General features: G+C 40.8%; 1 protein-coding gene across 5 annotated transcripts in view; it reads right to left on the bottom strand.

The window, feature by feature from the left end:
* Positions 1-1895: 1895 nt before the first annotated feature.
* KCNN2 (potassium calcium-activated channel subfamily N member 2) overlaps positions 1896-19741 on the bottom strand; it is a 460896-nt gene continuing 443050 nt past the window's right edge. For all 5 annotated transcript variants that reach the window (XM_059416113.1, XM_059416111.1, XM_059416114.1 and 2 more), the window contains 3 exons: positions 11572-11699; positions 5302-5371; positions 1896-2493 (listed from right to left, as the gene is read on the bottom strand). In XM_059416113.1, the coding sequence (XP_059272096.1) occupies positions 2206-2493; positions 5302-5371; positions 11572-11699 (486 nt within the window). In that variant the 3' untranslated portion in view covers positions 1896-2205. The remainder of the gene's footprint in view (positions 2494-5301; positions 5372-11571; positions 11700-19741) is intronic.

Raw genomic sequence — 19741 nt, forward strand, 5'->3', positions numbered from 1 at the left:
GGCTTTTGTCAAATCATTACCAGTCTTCGTGGACTTTGCATAAAGAAGCAGGAAAAGACAGATCGAAGCTAGGGGACTGGTGAACACCAGCTTACAGGAGCTGCATTGAATCAGGAAGAGGAGGTTAAACAAGGTAATGAAATTGAAAATTTAATTTCTCTCCTCTGTGCTTCAGCTATGTATTATTTTTTCCCTAGCCTTGCAGCATATTCTGGGATGGTGGTGCTAACCAATCAATCCCAAGATCATTAAACTTAATTATCTGCTATTTTGCTTTTTAGTCACCAGAGAGGCAGAACACATAAGAATTAAGGGTATCAATGGCCAGAACAAATCTATCATCTTTTCAGAATTTCTCTTTCTTATGTCCAGTGTTTATACCAAATACTGGATCTCTTCTTGTATATAACCCAGAATACATAGAAGAAAAATTTAACTGCATCCATGGAATAGACGTCCCTATGAAGGTAGGATTTTGAAGTTCATTTAACTCAGCAGTATGTTCCCAGAATCGTGTTAAAAGTTTTTCTTTCACTTATTTTTAAAAGACCACCTAGGCCTCATCCTCATCCTACACAGACACACATATGATGTGCAAATGGCTTTTCTTTTCAGCCACTTTGGACAAGTAATAAGTTGTAAGCAATTCTCATGCAATCTACAGAAATCATCCTTTTATATCCTTGATCTTGAATGGGAATGTCTGATCTTTGCATCAGTTAGGGATAAGACTTTTGAAAGTGATTTTATTCATTGAGTCATGCAAAGTGATGAGATTAGTCACTCCAGTTGTTGGAAAAGAAAGATCCTTGATAGGCTAGCATCCTACTGCATGGTAACATAGACAGCGAAGGGTATGGTGTAAAATGAAGGGGAAGAGGGTAAAAGCAGATTTCTCTGAAAATGAAGGAGTATATTGTAGGTTTAGGTCCATCCAAGCAGGCTGGTTGGAGAGCTGTCCAAATCATGACTAACTTTTGTGATGTGTTCCCCGTGCTACTACAGATCAGCTCTTCCAGGAGGCTCTGGAGGCCATCAGCAGGTGAGGAAGGTTCACACTGCTACCCCCTCCAAGACGGTTCTCCAAACCCAGTCAATTCTTACAGTAAATTTAGAAAGAGATGCGCTGGCTGGCCACAGTTAACCACCCTGCTCCCTTTCACTGCAACCGACCTTAACCGTCCATGAAACAAATGTGATAGAGCTCATGAAATTGACTAGGTGCCATTTACTTCCTGGTACCAAATACACAAGTAGAAACCAAGAGGCTGGTCTTGCCTTGACCAAGAGTTCCACCTTGCCAAATGATAAGGGACATGTTGAGTTAGGCTCGTTTATGTCCACTACAATGTAAGGGACTATGCGAACAGATGCATATGTGAGTATAAATGAAATCCAAACCGAGCACATTGTGGTCCTCCCATAATAAACGAACCCAAGGAAGAAGACAAAATAACTAGTTTAGACCAAAAAGTCTTCAATATTAGTTCACAGACAGCAGTGTACCCTAATACTTTCTTTAAATACATTTCCTGGTAAACTGGGAATAAAATAATTCTAGAAAGCATCTGTGCACCCCTGTATATAGATGCTTTGATGTAACAGCTCCACCTTCCAGATAATTTGGAAACAGATGCAATTAGAAACTAGACACCGTAAACTCAAAAAGAATAGCAAGCTGGTTGCGTCAAATGAATGTGACTGTAACATTACCTAACAGGGGAAAAGCTTAGTGAATGGAGTACAGAGAGACTGAAAGTCTTCTTCCAAGCAGCCAGACTCTGGGGAATGAACGTTATCAACGTGTATCCGATGATAACCAGTCATTTTAGCTTGAAAACCATGGGAGAAGTGAACCTTTAGGAGTGTCAAGTGACCAAACAAGTATGTGCAGAAATTAACTTTTTTTTATTATATATCATATAATGTAGTAGTAAAGTTTGTTTGAAGTGCATGAATAAAAAGTTAGTGAAATTACAGGAGGAACAATCTATAGAGCAATAATTGGTGCATTCCTTGTGCATCTGAAAGGAAAAGAAAAAGAGTTTTCACTCATTTTGGCCTAAAACTTAGTGTCAGGTTCCCAGGATTCTGACATCAGAACCCGGATAACGCTGATTAGAACCATAGGGGCTTTACAATAAAAGCTAAAATATTGACCATATGATGGCAAAAAGTCTTATTTTGTGGTTAACTGATTCTCTTCTAGCTACTCTCTGATGAAGTTGGTGGCGCTGTGGAGGAGGACCGCCGTCTCCTGGACGAGGACCGGGACCGCTCAGCGTTGTAGGTGACGTGCTTGTCGTAGCTCTCCATCTGAGCCTCGATGAAATCTCTCTGCTGTTGCCTGATGGTCTGGCTGATGAGCCCAGGGAGGGCGTGAATGCTCCCAATCAGAGTCTCTAGCTTGGTCTCCACGGTAACGATCCTCTTCTCAAAATCTTCGCTCCGTTCATTTAGGTCGGAAATCATGTCATACATGATGTTCTGGGTCTGCAAAAGAGGACAGGAGACAGATAGCGAAACCACGAATTTGTGTTTCGGGACATTTGCCCTGGAAACAAGCTCTGAACTCTGCAAGTCTGAGGGTTGGCTTCCTTTTGGCGGCATGCAAAGAAATAGGGACATCGGGTCACGGAACACTTGACTTTTCAAAGCAGATTCAGTACGTCGGTTCAATGCCAGGATTTAGAAATGTAAGATCTTTGGGGCCCCTGGGGGTGCTCAGTTGAGCCTCCATCTCTTGGTTTTGGCTCAGTTTGTGATCTCAGGGTTTTGAGATCAAGCCCCACCTTGGGCTCCACACTGAATGTGGAGCCTGCTTAAGATTCTCTCTCTCCCCCACTGACCCTCCCCTCCTAAAAATATATAAGCTCTTAAGCCTTAATTTGATCCAGTTGCAGAAAATGTCATACAGGTCCATTGGTGGTATGCCCCATGATTTTTGGTGGTGAAGAGACAAGGTTGTGATTTAATATTTACATGGATCTCTTAGTAGCAGCTCCAAAAGTTAGCACATCACATTCGTTTTGCAACATGTAATATTTATCAGGGCAAGCGTAATTTTTTAAATGAAGCACACTGAAAGAATACATGAGAGTATATCGTCGGTACTGGATGTAGCAAAAATTGCGAAGGTGGGATAGGAAGGAAGTTTAGGAGAAACTAATTTGGCCAAGTAATTTATAACTTAAAGCAAGAAAAAAATCTGAAAAATCTTGTGTGGTCCTAGGTTTCAAATCACAGGCTCTTCATTGGGTCAAGTAGCCTTTTGAGAGGTGAAAAATTGGGAGTGATTACGTGACCAGTCTACCCTGTTGGCTACAGGTTTTTCAGAGCTGAATGGTTTGAAAGAGGAAAATGTATCTTGAAATGGATTGTCTTGACGAGAGTCTATTCGTAAATTGGACTCCCAGTTATGTTTCCGACGGGAACTGAGAGACCAGAAGAAGGGAAGCGTGGGCACGTGAATCTCAGTCCATTGCTGCTTTTCCCATGTTTCAAGCCCTTTGTTAAAGCTGTCCATTCCTCTCTCTCATTTCCCTCTATTAAATGTGCTCTTACTTGCTTAATAACCCCTTAATGATGATAAATGAACTGACCGACTAAGGGAGTTACTATTCAGGACACAGGCATCTGGTTTGAGTTTGGTCATGGAGACAGAGCACATTAACTTAATCTTTTCAACATAGTGTTGAGACTATGGGAGCAATTCAGAAAATACTGAACCCTTATGGCACAGGAGATCTGTAGTCATGATAAGAAACATGGTACTCAAGAAATAATTTGAAATCTATAGCAGAGTATAGATCTATGAGCATCTCGCCTTCTAGACTCCTGAAGTGACATTAAGTGGCATTATAAAGTACAGATTCATAATATTAAATTATATATAGTAAAATGTTATAGGTTATATTATTTCTAAGTGGTCTGTTTTATTTACCCAGTTTCTTTTATCATTTGGCCTTGGAGTGATGTAAGAGTCTGCCCCATCTTTGTTCAAGACATGTCCACCTGAGAGCTGTGTGTGTAAATTGAGAACATTTTTGAGTCTCATGTGTGCTCCCCACCTTCAGTGCATGATATATCCTCCCCCAGGGGAAAGTCATTGAATACTTCGCTTATCTTCTATCTCTTGGTCTCAAAGAGTCAACTTTTACATATTTCTATAGTATGTGTTATCGATATACATTAATGCAAATATAACTTAGCTGTGTTATCTCATGAGGTTAGGACAAATAGATGTAATTTCCCTAGGGATACCAAGGCTTTCTAAAAGAGAACAGGATGTACGGGTTTGACTGAGAGTTGCCCCTTTATTTTTTTTAAGATTTATTTTGAGAGAGAGAGAGAAAGCATGCATGGGGAGGGGAAGAGGGACAGAGAGAATCTCAAGCAGACTCCCCACTGGGAATAAAGCCTAATGCAGGGCTTGATCTCAGGACCCTGAGATCATGACCTGAGCTGGAGTCAACAGTCTGATGCTTAACCAACTGAGCCACCCAGATGTCCCTAGAGACAGCTGCCCCTTTAAAAGCATTCTTGTTAAAAGGTTGAGAACTTCCACGTAATGGCTCTTTTGGAATCAGCTCAGGAAAATGGAAGGTTGTTATTGTCGGCAAATACTTACATTTGGACTGACTTGAGAGGAACAACCAAAAATCAACCAGATAAATCTTGTGAGTGTGACAGAAGAATCAAGGGACCATTAATGAACTTTTTAAAAAGCATGGTGATTTTCTAAATAATGAGAAAAGAATCCAACATTTTAAAATGATTCCCCTTTTTTTGGAAAGATGATTTTCACATTACGATGTAATTTCTTGTGTATATATATATATATATATATATATATATATATATATATATTTTACATTTCAACATCACAGTCTTCTGAGTGGGATTAAAATAAATAGAATAATTTTACTGATGAGTCCTATGTAGCCCTGAACATAATGGTCAAACTCAGCATGTAGTTCTGCTCTCAAAGGGATGAAACAGAATGACAAATACGAAACTCAAGGGTGTTGTCTCATATTCCACTTATATTTCTTACTGTATTTTCAAGCCCCTATAAGTAGGAAGGCTTCTGGAATGGGGTCTGAATAATTTATGTAGGGGAAGCATATGAAGGAAGAATTTTAGGAAAATTCTATTGAGTTGGGTCACCATGTTTAGGGTGGTTTGTTGGGTTGACGCATTTAACAAGTTTGGGGAGTCCTCCTCCCAAAGCACGAGCAGTGACCGTGCAGAGCTTCGTTCCGACAGACCTCATCGTGAGGGCTCTGACCCCAAGCTTACCTTGGCCAGGTCCACCAAAGTATTGGCTTGGTCATTCAATTTCCTCTGCTCCATTTTCACACTTCTTAATCTAAAAGACAGAATCTGAAGTCAGAAGGGCTCCTTCCTTTCTATTGCTCTCCTATGCCTTCCAAAGAGCATGCATAAAATCGACAAGAGCAAAGAACTGCATGGATAATGCCTTGAATATTTGGGGTCAAGTCCAAACTGGTTATGTATCTGGTACAATGAGAAGCATGCTTCCCCAACACCGCAAAAAAGGAAAGGAGAGAGAGAGAGAGAGAGAGAGTAAGAGATGAGGTGTCCTTAGGACAAGTATTTACCAGGGAGTTAAAAGTTGAACGGAGAAAGGCTCATAAGGATTTAACCATATGAGAAAAGCCAAAACATTCCTTTCAATCCCAGTATCGTTTCAAATAGACATAGGAAGAAATAGGCAAAGCGACGGGAATTTCATCGATGTTGGAGCAGTGAGTACCTTCCTATGCCTACATGACTAGATACGGGGCATAGCCCTGTTCAGTTGGAGATGGATTGGGTTAGGTATTTGAACCTGATGAAACACAGTGATAAGTGAGATTCTTATTGGCAAAAATAAAGCTTTTATTCAACCAGCAGCAAGATAACTCAAAACACATAATTCTCTTATTCTTCCTTGTATTTTGCTTGACTTTTATCTTAAACTGCCATGAATTTGAAGGGAAGCCAGACCATTTCCTCGGGAGAATTTCCCTTATTTTTTTTCCTTGTTGATAAAAGTCAGCGGACAATTAAAATGTCTGACAGATGGGACTGCTACTTGTAAAGTTACTTTTAGATACTTTGAAATATCATTGCGTATATATGATTGACAGTCAAAAAGCCACTTAAAAAAATCTTTCTGAATGACAGCTCTTACTATTATTCCTTAACTCGTTTACTATAAGATCTCAAAAAAAAAATTTTATTCATTGCTTACTCTGTACCAAGAAATTAAGATTTTCCAACAAGAGAAAAGTGGTTTATTGTTTTAAGCCAATGATTCAGAGCCACGCTCCAGGAAAGGAGCGCAAGTTTCTCTCAGCTCCTTAGTTAAAAAAAAAAAAAAAAAAAAAAAAAATTCCATGCTAACCTTATTGCCTTGATGACAGGTTGTTTGCAAAGTATAGTGTTGATGTTGGAGAGAGTCATCTTGGTCATTTCCCAATTTAAATGAAAGGTAATTACCAAAAAAAAAGATAAAAAAAATTCACAGGGCAAGATTTTACTGCCAGGGAGATTTTTGCAACAAATGTTCATGATGCGGAGTGATTTTGTTTTGAAACTACGATATCCAATATGTCCCCAAATCTGCTCAATCGTGAAGATAGAGTTCCTTCTGCTAGTATGGGTTTAACCGACACCTGTCTAGAACACGATATTTAACCATCTACTACAGCTTAAGGTTGTAACTTGTCGTGGTGAGTCTGTGTTTGTCTATTAGAATGCTTGGAACTCAGTTCTCCTTTCTAGGCTCTTGGAGAGACAGAGTCTGTTTAAGTGTAAAAGAAATTTACAAATATGTATTTAAATGTAACACATCGTTGAGATAGGCTTCTCTAAGTAGTTACAAGGATTGCAGTTCTTGATGTCTGTCTTTTAAAAACAAGTCCCTTCCCTCCCCCTGCCAAAAACAAAAAACAAATACCAAAAAACCTTGGATCCTGTGTGGGGTCATCCTACAGAAATGTACTAGAGAGAACAAAGGGGCTGGGCATGGACTCATTCTCCCTGGCCCTAGTCTGAACTTCAACCTGACTGGGTTAGGTTCTGACAGTGGTTCTGAAATGCTGGATTTATACCAGCAGAGGTGTTCTAGATGGCTGAGTGACATGCTAACAAGACCTTAAATACTAAGCCAGATGGAGAGACAGTTCTTCTCTTTAATTCTCTTCCAATTCTTGATTATTACAGGAAAAATGTCTCAGGCTGGTCCTATCCTGTTTTTATCTCCCAACACCTGTTAGTCTCTCCTTTTTGAAAAAAGAGAGAGCAGGATTTCAGCTGAGAGCTTTCTGCAGACAACAGTCCGTGGCTAGAATTCAACGCCAGTGTTTCGATTGCTGGCTGATGCTGCCTTTACCTCTCTTTGCTGGGAACGGTTTTTTGGTTTTGTTTAGTTTTGTTTTTGTTTTCTTAGCCATTTTGTGATAAGGACTTACACCAAGCTTTGTTTTCAGATTTAAGTAATAGGAGAGGCGGCAGGTGAATGACCCGAGTTTGCAGAACCAGAACAGAAGCCTCCAGCAACTGGTGAGCTCAGCTTGACTGGTCCCACGGAAGGGCCAGAGTGCTGGTCCCCTCACTCAGTGGGTACTCTGTCTTCCAAACAGCGAAGCCTTATTTGCTTCTCTTAAATTCCTATATTATGTATATTATATATTATATATATTATTGTATTTAATATATATAATATATATTATATATATATTATGTTTCTGACAGTAGAATTTTGCCCATTTTCTTTTCTGCTAATCTAGAAGGCTGACACCAAGCAGCCCTATTTGAGTGGAATCCCCTGAGCTCCCTGCACTTAAGTCTTCTCATCTTGCTGCTCCTGAGACTGCCTGCACCATAGAACTGGCAGAAAAAAGCCTACTTCGAGCTGGAGCTGCCAGGATAAAAAGCAGGTAACATGCAGGTGTATGTTTGACTTTTTTCTCCCCACCCCCCCACCCCCGAAAAGAAGAATAAGGAACATATGTTGACTTCTTCTTTGTGAACTTCACTTATCACAGGAAAAGATCATGATTTTGGATCACATTTCCATAGCAGCAATCAGACTACTGAAATTCACAAATAAAGGATCTGCTTGGGTGCATGCAGCCAGTAGAAAATTCTGCAAATGTTGAGGGGAGCGGCTCACACAACTTACTTCCGAGCTCTATTTTCATTTTGTTGAAATAAAAAGACAAAACAAAAGAAAAGAAACTGTAAAATATTCTGGAACAGAATAACACAGCGTGGTGTTCAGTTGTGCACAGGGGGCTCGATTCATTGGCGGAAAGATCCTGTTAAGGTTCTGCAGGATTTTGGCACAGTGATCACAGCAAAACACTGTCCAATTACATTAGCGTCCTTCCCCACTGAGAGACTGCCCCACCCGAAACACAGCGCTTTCCCCAGAACAAAGGTTCAGAAGGAAGAACCTCTAGCAGGTCATTATGGCCTCTTTGATAGACGATGTCCAAGTGAACTACAAGACCCATTTTGGCCTAATATGAATGTCCTAGGGACTGTAGTTTCAATAATGGAATTATAATGTTGTCGGTGGTTTTTGGAGGGGGTACATCTCCTCCAAGCTGTTCAGAAGCCTGGCTTTCTGAAAGGTGGGCAATCCAAAAGCTCAGCATTAGAGAAATTCTGTTTACGGAATTTCTCAGCTCCGAGACAGGTTTGTGTTGCTTGCTGGGTCTGTAGTTGCGGTAGAAGAATGATACACTTTAAAAGAGTTAAAGCTGATACCAGAAAAAGTGCTCAAAGGTCTACAGGAACAGAATGCTTCCTGGAACTAAGTGATGATCCCAAAAGACAGATCTGTTACTGGAAAGAGGACAGAGCCTGGAAAAGCAGGCATCTACCGGACACTAGGGAGGCCATGTGTCAGGGAGAGACGCTGGGAAGAGGGGAGTCCAGAACGAGCTCCAGAAAAGCTCTCAGGACAAATCAGAGGATGGGAGAGGCCAGCAGAGCTCTAGCCAATGAATTTGTAAATCTGTGTCTGAATAGTGGGCAATACAAGCCTTGCCCTGAAGAATCGAGCCCTGTGTGCTTTCCTGCATGACTTCACTCACTCACTTAAAATGAGAAACTAGGCACGATTAGAATAATCTAGCCAAAACCCAGCCCATATAAATGCTCAGTTGTACTTTTTTTTTTTTTAACAAAGTATAAGTACCCTCCCGCCTCAAAGGAAATCAGATAACCCCAAGACTAAGTTATAAAACAATTCCGAACATTCGCACAGCTAGGAGCTTATCTACTTTAGAAGTACATTGTTGCTACCGAAGAAACAGAATGAGAAATGTCTGCGAGGAGCAGAAGAATCAGGAATGGCTTCCTCTGGTACTCTATCCCAGAGAGGGATTCTGGAAGACCCATGTAAGTTATACCTCGAAACCCTTAAGAGCAATCTAGCACCTTCTAGCAATCTAACAATTGCTTAGGGACAGTTTTTCAACTTTGCCTCTCCCAGTATTTTTTTCTGACATGCTGTAAAATCTTTCAAACCTGAAGCAGAGTTGAAAAAACTTTACGGTGACTACCCCGAAGCTGTCCTCCCCACCACCCCCACTCCCACCTCCCCACCCAGAGATGGCAGCACGAATGCATTTTGTGAAAAGATAGATGAAAATATACCCACCGTTCACACGTGGCTACAAAATTATTACAGAAACCATCAAAGCAGTTTTTCCAATAGTTTTGTTATATAAAAACCTATCGGTGGCATCCAAGGCCAATCACATTTCATTTTCTATTTAATAGGTACATTACACTGACAAAAAGGCTTAAAAATATGATCCCGAGGAAATGGCATATGTGGTTGCTGGACCCATAGACTGCCCACTCCCACCCTCACAGCTAAGTGGTTGTTGTATTTTTTTGTTTTTTTAACATACTTTAATATAGGTTTGTATTGAAACACTAAAAGTGCCAAGAATTATTTCTCCACAGTATATGGTATGTACCTTCTGGAGGAATATTGGGTGTCTGTGTGGTATGCTCGTGGGGGTATAGGAATGGTCACTCGACAAGGAGAGAGGTCCTAGGGGACCCTTGAGGAGGCGGCCTGGGCTCAGAGGTGAAGGCTCAGCATCTCTCAGTGGACTTGCTCTCTTAGATCTAAACTTTAAGGAATCAAGATGTGGAGGCTCCTGGGGGGTAGTATTTGGTTGTAAAGGTAGCTGTGATCAGCAGGCAGATTCCTCTTGGGAGCCAGATCTGATCCTGTGTCCCTCTGTGCTTCCCTTTTATACATTCCCATACTTTGGACAGAGCATTACCTTAAAATTCTGGCCTTTTCTTCCAATGGGATAAAAAGCATAGTTGGGGGCCCCGTGTGATGTCCCAGAGCTAAAGGGGAAATGATGTCACTTTGGTGCTGATGGCAACAAGAATGTGATTAAAGCGTTCTAAGTGGCCATGAGGGCAAACGCACAGTTGGGAGGGAGAGATGAGAGAGTAGCCCTTGAATACTGAGTCATTTCCCCAGAGACTCTCAGCATAATATATTACATGTGTACTATCTGAGGACAGACAATTAAAACTCCAGGTTCAGAGCTTTCTGGTCTACCGCGCCCAGGCAGCTCCGAGAAGGACACACCTTGCCGTCTAATTAGAACACCGAACAGTGACCCACCTTCCCATGATTCCCCTGGCAGGCTACATGAGGACAGCTACTTTCCTGACCCACCCATGTGATGGATCTGCTCTTCCCCACACAGAAATGGCATGGAGCTAGGAGCAAGGCTGTGCAGCCTCGAGATGGATGCCCCCATGAGTGTACTTACGGTAAGGATGCTGCCAACCTGGGGGAGAGAGAACTGGTGCTTTCAAGTCATTATTGAAACTCACTATACAGGCATTTATCCTTTAAAGGTCTAGGATGGTTATATATAGCGTTACAACAAAATGGTGCAAAGAATTTCAGCAATTGGAACAATGGTGGTCTGGATAAAGTCAGAATAACAGTGAAAGGGTATAGGTCTCCAGGCACTGTAACATCTATAATGAACACGGAGCATAGGGAAAATCCCCCAAGTCCTGAGTAAAGACTGATTTAAATGCAAGTATTAAATCAACCATCTATACGATCTTCATAGAAACATGTTGGCCATGTGTTAAAAAAAAACAATCCAGGTAGGTCATAAAATATTAAATGTTTGCCAAGATTTTTCAGTAGATACAAATGTCCTAGGGCAAAGTAGAGGAATAATTAAACTACACTAAGAAATATGATTGCAACTGAAAATATTGTTTCTAAAGAGAGAACCTGACAAGACATTTTAATTAATTCAGTAATTGACAATTCTCCCCATAACGAATGATTTTTTTTTTTAGTCCTAAAAAGAACTGACAATCTTCTTAGGATTTCATCTGTGGAATTAATAAAATGCCAAATAATGTCTTCTGGGCACAGACATGATAGTGTTTTCTTTTTCTCTCTTCTCACAAGAGAACAATGACCGAGTAGGAGAATTTAGACCCAGAGCTACACAAGCAGGAAGGCAACAGATGAGAAGTGGTACTTACTGGTGAATAGCTTGCAAGAATTTTCGTTGATGTTTTCTTACTTTTGCATGATCTATCTTCTTTACTAGCTTCGTATTTTTGTAAATTAGCCATGTTTCCCTGAGTACATTGGCAGCTGCGTTTTTCACCTGTTAAGAAAACAAACGAACACAACAGTTGATAAATTCCAGAGCAGAATCCTTTGCAACGTGACTGGGGGCGGGGGGGGGGGGGGGGGTCATATTCATCATCTGAATGATCATGGTAAGTTCTAGCTCTGTTGAATAACTGTTTCTCACAAAAAGAAAAGATGTATCTTGAATCTGTGCCTGTTAAAAAGTATGTGTCTGGGAACCCCTTTAAAAATGGAATATTAGGGAAGTACTGATGTCTTTCTGGACTAAAGTCTACTCCTCAGAAACCTTTTTTTTTTTTTTTTTTTTTTTTTTTAAAGATATCAAGAGGTGCCTGTGACCTGTCTGGCAACACGGGGTGGGGGAAGGTGCTGATTTTCCCCTACCCTGTCTTGTAATTGTTATCCCCATGTTCTTCCTTTCCCTGGAGGAAGGCAAAATGCCAGAAGGCCAAGGTAAATCTTGTCTCTTAAAAGCTTGGTTGGTATTTTTGACCGCAAAACGACATGAAGGGCATGTTTCGGCTGCTCACTGTCCAAGTGGTCCAATTCTTCTGCCCTCCGGGGGCGACTTAGCAAACTGTATGCCTGTTAGCATAGGCTGACCGAGAGCCTAGGCTGCTGTGATTTTAGTTTGGTTAATTTAAGGACGCTGCATTTCCAATGGATGAGACATATCCTTATAAGACGAGACAGATAAGATGAGACACATCCCTGTAAGACATATCCTTGTAAAGGATGTAAGTGTTTCAGTAACACTGCCAAGACCTAGTGTAGCCGATGGAAGGTATGAATACTTTGTGGTAATATTCAAGCCCTTGCTTTCTTGAGTAGCATCTTCAACAATTCCTGGAACTTGATAAAGGCCCAGCTAAGGCCAAGTTTGGCCTCTCCCTAGCTCACAGTGCAGGATACCAAGACCCAAAGCTTACACTTAGGCTAATTATTAATGACTTTACTCTAAGAAGCTGATCCATGAGGCAATGTGGGAGAGACTCTTAACTCTAGGAAAGAGACTGCGGGTTGCTGGAGGGGAGGGGGCTGAAGGAATGGGGTAACTGGGGGATGGGCTTTAAGGAGGGAACTTAATGTCGTAAACACTGGGTGCTCTATGCAACTGTTCGATCACTAAATTCTACTTCTGAAACTAATACCACCCCCCAAAGTTGATCCCTAGAATTCTTCTGAGTGATGGACAAAAGATGTTTCTAGGGGCGCCGGGTAGAGGAAGACGACTCTGTGAGAAAGTCAAAGTGGTGGGGAAGACAGGGCAGAGAACTGGACTCGGGAAATGGTTCTAAGTTCTTGGGACTAACTGAGTCAGATCAAGGAGACTAGCTAAACCTCCCACGACTGACTTCAATTTTCTCTTCCCTACATCAGAAAAGTAGAGCGAATTCTTACTAAAGTCCTTTTCAGGACTTAGTCTTCATTCAGGAAGAGTCTTAGAATTACGTTACAACTACCATCACAGGGATCTATGTGGTATTTTTTTTTCTTTTTTTTCCTATTTTTAGCCAAGAAAGCTCCAGGTTTGGTAGCTGGTGGTGAATCTCGGTCAGGCTGCTGTAAAGGTTTCTTTCTGAGTGAAACTCTATTGCGAGAACCCGCGTTAAGAGAATGACTCGTTTCTTAGAACTGCTTTTAGCAGCAACTTGGGTTGGTGACGCTCGTCCTCTGGACTGTCCTCAGACTGTGCCGACAGCCTTCTTTCTGAAACCAGTGGAAACAGCATTGAAATACTGGGTGCTGAGCTCCAGCAGTGTGTCCAAGAAACATGACCGCCATCCATAGTGAAGTTGAAGGTTGTTCTAGGTCAATTCTGGGTTCTTTGTTCTTACAGAAACAGATTTCTCTTCTTTACAGGGGTAGGAGTCACCTTTGGGAAGAATCTTCTATCTGGTCCTTATGTCCGTTTCAGTCGTAAGGAGCCTGCGTAAGTTGGGGTAAGGGTTGAGGACCTTGGGAAAGGGGTAGCAAGTTACTGGCTGTCACCGACTGGGGCTAGAATAGGCCCTTCCCCACCGGGAAGCAGAAGGGCCAGTGAATGGCAGTCTCAGCTGTCAGAACGGCTTTAGCTAACTGGAAGATGGTAAGGAAACCTGGTGGACGCCCCCTCCTTGATTTTATCAGCTCAAGACACAGAGGAGGAAACTGGAAAACTTGGTAAAAACAGATGGGACAGTGACATAGCGGCTGAACATAGGGATGTTTGCAGGAGAACATTAACAATGGATTTTGCTTTGGGCTCCCATCCATAAACAGCAAAGGCCAAATTCCTCCTGTTCCTAAATCTTTACAAAGGTGGTACACTGCTTGCCCTCGAGGTATTTTAAATGATTTTTTGTTGTTATTGTTCTCTTTGGGATGACAGGGGAATAGCTGACGGGAGTAGGGAACCTCAACTTCTGTGATCACTGTGGCAGGATTTGTGTGCACGAGACGCTCATTGCGGGTGACAGGCTAAGAATGAAAATGATTCCTCATCTGAAAATGAAACTCTATAGAGCTGCTCTGAAAAACTGTGAGATAGATGCATTAATGCTGAAATGTTCCCCTTTCTAACTCCCAAATAGGTTGTGGAACACAAGAATAAAACTCTGAAGCCATCCCATTTAACTGGTACTTTTCAAGATGGCAGCCACAAGATGAACATTCAAGAGTAGAACCATGCACCCTCTGCCTAGTGATCGCATGTGTCTGGGATAAGTAGCTTTTTCCAACCCTTTAAGGCTGAAAGGGATGGGGGACAGTGAGAAGACTGGTTACTAAGTACCTCAGTGTTCCACAGGTTTGAGCAATGGGGAATTGTTACTCGGCAATGCTAGCCCACTGGAGAAGGGAAGTAGGTCTAAGCATTCGTGATGGTTTAGATGAAAGGGAAGGTGATTTTATGGCACAAGTTTCTCTTGTTAATGAAGTTAAGAACCCTGCCATACAGTCTTCTCCCATTGTAACCCTGGCTTTCCCTCCTGCCCTTTGGGGGCATTTACAGACTCTCAGAGGGCAGGGGTCTTGGCACCCATCTTTGTGTCTCTCTAGTACAAATATCTGATAACATGGTATATACTTGGCATCATAAAAGTTTCTAATCATGAACCACAGATACATACTTACCAACCAAAGGACCCTTTGGATAAGAAGGGTATAGAGGTTACAGAAGAGACCTAACCACGTCTTCCCTAATTTCCATTTACTAATTCAACACATTTTTATTAAGTCTCTATCCCATGTTAGATACCATGATAGTTGCTATGGGGGATCATCGATGTGGCCCCATCAGTAGCTGGCATAACTCTAGTGCCAATATATGGGCCAACACCACTGTGAAATAGAACTTCTTTCCTGTACATCAAAAGATAAGGACAGAAAAAAAGGAAAACATGAACTTTGGCTCTGCCTGACTCAGGCTCAATTCCACTTAAAATCTTTTATCAGAAACATGTTACCAGACATATTAATAATCAGGTATTTTGAGAAAACAGAGGCCCTAAAAGCAATAATTCTATTGAAGGTAATAGTACTTACCCAGATGCCTTAAAACCACCTTCCTTCATAGGTAGAAAGGATAGGAAATGTGTTTTCTTTTTTTTTTTTTTCAGTGTTCAGTGATTCATTAGTTGAGGGTAACACCCAGCGCTCATCATAGCATGTGCCCTCCTGCCCTCCTACATACCATCGCCCTGTTACCCCCTCCCCCCAGATTGTTTCTCCCCTTTGAAACCTCCAGATTGTTTCTCAGGGTCCACAGTCTCTCAAGGTTCAGAATATGAAATGTTCTATTGCTGACTTACGGTAATAATTTTTTAAAAAAATTAAAGCCCCAGGTAGCAAGGTGAATAATATTTCAAAGTGTAACAATATGTACTAAATCACAAAAGCCCTTAAAGCTGACAGACTTTGAGCTGAGACTCTGCTTTGCTCAAACAGAGACATGTTATTAGAGCACTGTCTTAAAGGGTGCTTTGTTTCTAGTTCTCCTTTGCTTGGCACTATTATGATTCTTAAGAAATCTCCTTTTTTATGTCCTTTTTCGTCTTGCCCCTCCCTTCAGAGACTTAATTCAGGGCAATGCTTCCCCCTCTTCGCGAATTTAAGAGGAAAGAGCATAACCTTTGCCAGAAGAAGCAAGATCGAGATCCTTGCCTCTCATTGTCCTAACTACGGTAAAATGTTGCCTTGTATGCTGTGGGCAATGCCTCTGGGATGCCCGGGACAAACACAGACAAGACTTCTAAGCCTGAACACCACACCACGTGCCGCCTGGTTCCCCTTCGGAGCAGGTACATGGGGCTGGGTGACTTCTGGGGCTTTGGAACAGGGTAAGGCCGAGTGATCTATTCATTCCATGTTTTCAGCCCCTGGGCTGATGTCACCAAGCCCAAAGTGCAGTCTCCATGGACTGAATCCTCCAGCATTTCTGTTCACTTGCTAAGAGGCACGTAGGAAACCAAATTACATAACTGCATAATGGTGTTCTTATTATGGATCTTATTGAGAATTCTTAACAGGATTGGAAACACCCACAGTGGACATTAATATGTATAATTATCTTCTGTGGTACATCTAGCTACTTTAAAAAAATTACGTCTGGGCTCCCAGAATTGCTTGTTTTCAAGTTTCCTTCCAAAATGCAAGTATGCAGAGGGCCAAACCCCAAGATTTCTTCTTGGTTCAGACGTGAATGAAGAGCAGTAACATTTCCAGAAAGTTAGAGTGTGGTAAACCTGCTGCCTCTGTCCGGTGATAAACAGCAAATCTAAAAAATGGTGGTTCTTGTCTTCCTAAGCCCTAGGACGAGCTATCACTATTAGGCTTTCATTTTGAAGTCATTAGATTATTCTGCGCCCATGGATCTCCTCTGCCATGTTGGAATTACAGCGTGGCGCATAAGCTTTTGGAATTACATGGGACGATCTCCCCCGATATACACTGAGCCATGAATGGTGTGCTCCACTTCCAAACATAGTATTTTATGTGGCTAAGGTTGTCCCTCAGAGAAACAGTTTCTATATACAGTTGTTCCTCTGGAAACTTGGGCATGGAAAATAATTTTTCATGGAGATTGTTCAATGCGGTTAAGAGACACAATGAGAGGCTTGGAAAGCTACATTTCTTCCCGGAAGGAATAATCAACTGTTTGACATTCATACTCATGCCTTTTTGACAAGGCTATTCCAATTTCAGAATGTCTATAATCATTCTTGGTGACCATCAGGAAAAAAGATTTCTTCTGTGCAGTGTTTTTGGGGGATAGCTACAGTTTTCTCTAGCCATAAGTGGCACCATTGAACTTGGATCTTGAACCTTCCTCTTGGTAACTCTGCATGACTGTTAGGTCCTTGTTTACTCTTGGTTGTGTCCCAGAAGTTTTTCCTAATCTTTCACATCTTTGAACTCTTTTTTTAAATTGTAGTTGCCACACTGTGTTCCATTAGTTGGGTATGGACAATGTGGTGACTCAACAGTTGTGTTACCAAATGCTCGGCATTTGTGCCCTTACCGTATTCATGTCACTGTGCAAAGGTGTCCCACGGATATTGTCTGTGTTTCTGATACCGTACTTGACTTACTCATTTTGTAACTGGAAGTCTGTATCTCTTAATCCCCCTCAACTACCTTGCCCATCTCCAAACCCTACTCTCCTCTGGCAACTCTCATTCGGTTCTGGGTACTTAAAAGCCTAGTTTTGTTTTTTGTTTGTTTGTTTGTTTTTGGGTCTGTGTCTCTTTTTAACTCTATTTTTTCATTTATTTCTTAACTTCCACCTATGAAGGATATCATATGGTACCTTGTGTTTGTCTGACTCCTATCACTTAGCATGATACTCTCTAGCTCCATCCATGTTTTTGCAAACTGCAACCATTTCATTCTTTGTTATAGCTAAGTAATGTTACACTGTGTATGTATGTTTCATATCTTCTGTATCCATTCATCTGTTGATTGAAACTTACATGGCTTCCATAGCTTAGCTATTTTTAAAAATGCAATAAATATAGGGGTACATATATCTTTTCTAATTAGTGTTTTCCTTTTCTATACCCAGAAGTGAAAGAACTGGATTGTATAGTACTTATCATTTTATTTTTTTTAGGCATCCCTGTGTCATTTTCCATAATGGCTGTACCAGTCTGCATTCCCACCAACAGTCCATGAGTGTTCTCTTACTTTTACATCTTCATCAACACTTGTTATATCTTGTCTTTTTGATACTAACCATATGGATTTCGATTTTCCTGATGGTGAGTGATGCTGAGCATCTTTTCATGTGCCTGTTGGCCATCTGTGTGTCTTCTGTGGAGAATTTCTGTTCAGGCCCTCTAACCAGTTTTTAATTGGATTATTTGGATTTTTTGGTATTGAGTTATATTAGTTCCTTATATATTTTGAATTATTAACTCCCTATTCGTGCATCACTTGTAAATATATTCTCCCATTCAGTAACAGATGGCCTTTTTATTTTGTTGGTGGATGATCCTTTTAATGTATTGTTGAATGTGGTTTACTCATATTTTGCTGAGGATTTTGATATCAATGTTCATCAGAAATATTGGTCTGTAGTCTTCTATTTTTTTGTAGGGCCTTCATTTGGTTTTGGAATCAGGGTGGTGCTGACCTCCTAGAATGAATCTGGGAGCATTCCTTCCTCTTCTTTATGGAATGGTATAAGAAGGGTAAGTGTTAACTCTTCTTTTAATGTTTGGTAGAGTTTACCCATGAAGCCACTATTTGCTCTTAGACATTTGTTGGGAGTTTATATTATTATGGGTTCTGTATTATTACTAGTAGTTGATGTGTTCAAGGTTCCTACTTTCTGATTCAGTCTTGGAAGACTGTAGGTTTCTAGGAATTTATCCATTTCTTCTCTGTGGTCCAATTTGTTGGTGTATATTTTTTTGCAGTAGTCTCTCATAATCCTTTGTATTTTTGGCATGTCGGTTGTTACTTCTCCTCTTTCATTTCTGATTTATATATCTGAGTCTTTCTCTTTTTTTGTTTGAGGAGTCTGGTTAAGGATTTATCAATTTCCCTTATCTTTTCAGTGAACCAGCTCTTAGTATCATTGGTCCTTTCCACTGTTTTCTTGTTTCTGATTTTTAGTATTTCTTTCCCTCCACTAACTTGGGCATTATTTGTTTTGCTTTGTTTTGTTTTAGTTTCTTTAAATGTAAGGGTAGATTATTTGGGATTTTTCTTGCTTCTTGAGGTAGGCCTCTCCTGCTATAAACTTCCCTCTAATAACTGCTTCCAGTGCATCTCAAAGATTCTGGACTGTTGTGTTTTCATTTTCATTTGTCTATAGGTTTTTTTTTTTTTAATTTCTTCTTAGATTTCTTTCTAGACACATTGGTTATTTGGTAGTATGTTGTATTGCCTCCGTGGTTTGTTTCTTCCAGTTTTTTCTTGTAATTGTTTTCTAGTTTCAGAGCATTATGTTGGGAATTATACTCAATATGAGTTCAATCTTCTTAAACTTACTGAGACTTGTTCTTTGGCCTAATATGTGATCTGTCCTGGAGCGTATCCCAGATGCACATGAAAATAATGGGTATTCTGCTATTTGGATGTGGAATATGCTTTATATATGTTAGGTCCACCTGGTCTAATGTGTGTTCAAAGCTACTCTTTCCTGGTTGATTCTGTCTGGATAATCTATCCATTGTTGCAAGTGGGGGTATTAAAGTCCCCTACCATTATTGTATTACTGTCAACTTCTCCCTTATGTCTATTAATATTTGCTTATGTATTTAGGTCCTCACATACTGGGTATATAGATATTTAGAATTATATCCTTTTGTTGGACTGTTCCCCTTATCAGTATGTAATTCCCTTCTTTGTCTCTTGGTTTAAAGTCTATTCTGTCAGATGTTAAGTATTGCTACCCCAGATTTTTAGCCTTTCCATTTGCATGGAATGTCTTTCTTCGTCTCTGCACTTTCAGTCAGTATGTGTCTCTATGTCAAAAGCAAGTCTCTTGTAGGGACCATATAGCTGGGTCCTATTTTTCTATCCATTCAGTCATCCTGTGTCTTTTGGTTGAATCACTTAGTCCATTTA

This window comes from Mustela nigripes, chromosome 12, assembly GCF_022355385.1.
Source record: "Mustela nigripes isolate SB6536 chromosome 12, MUSNIG.SB6536, whole genome shotgun sequence".
Lineage (NCBI taxonomy): Eukaryota > Metazoa > Chordata > Mammalia > Carnivora > Mustelidae > Mustela > Mustela nigripes.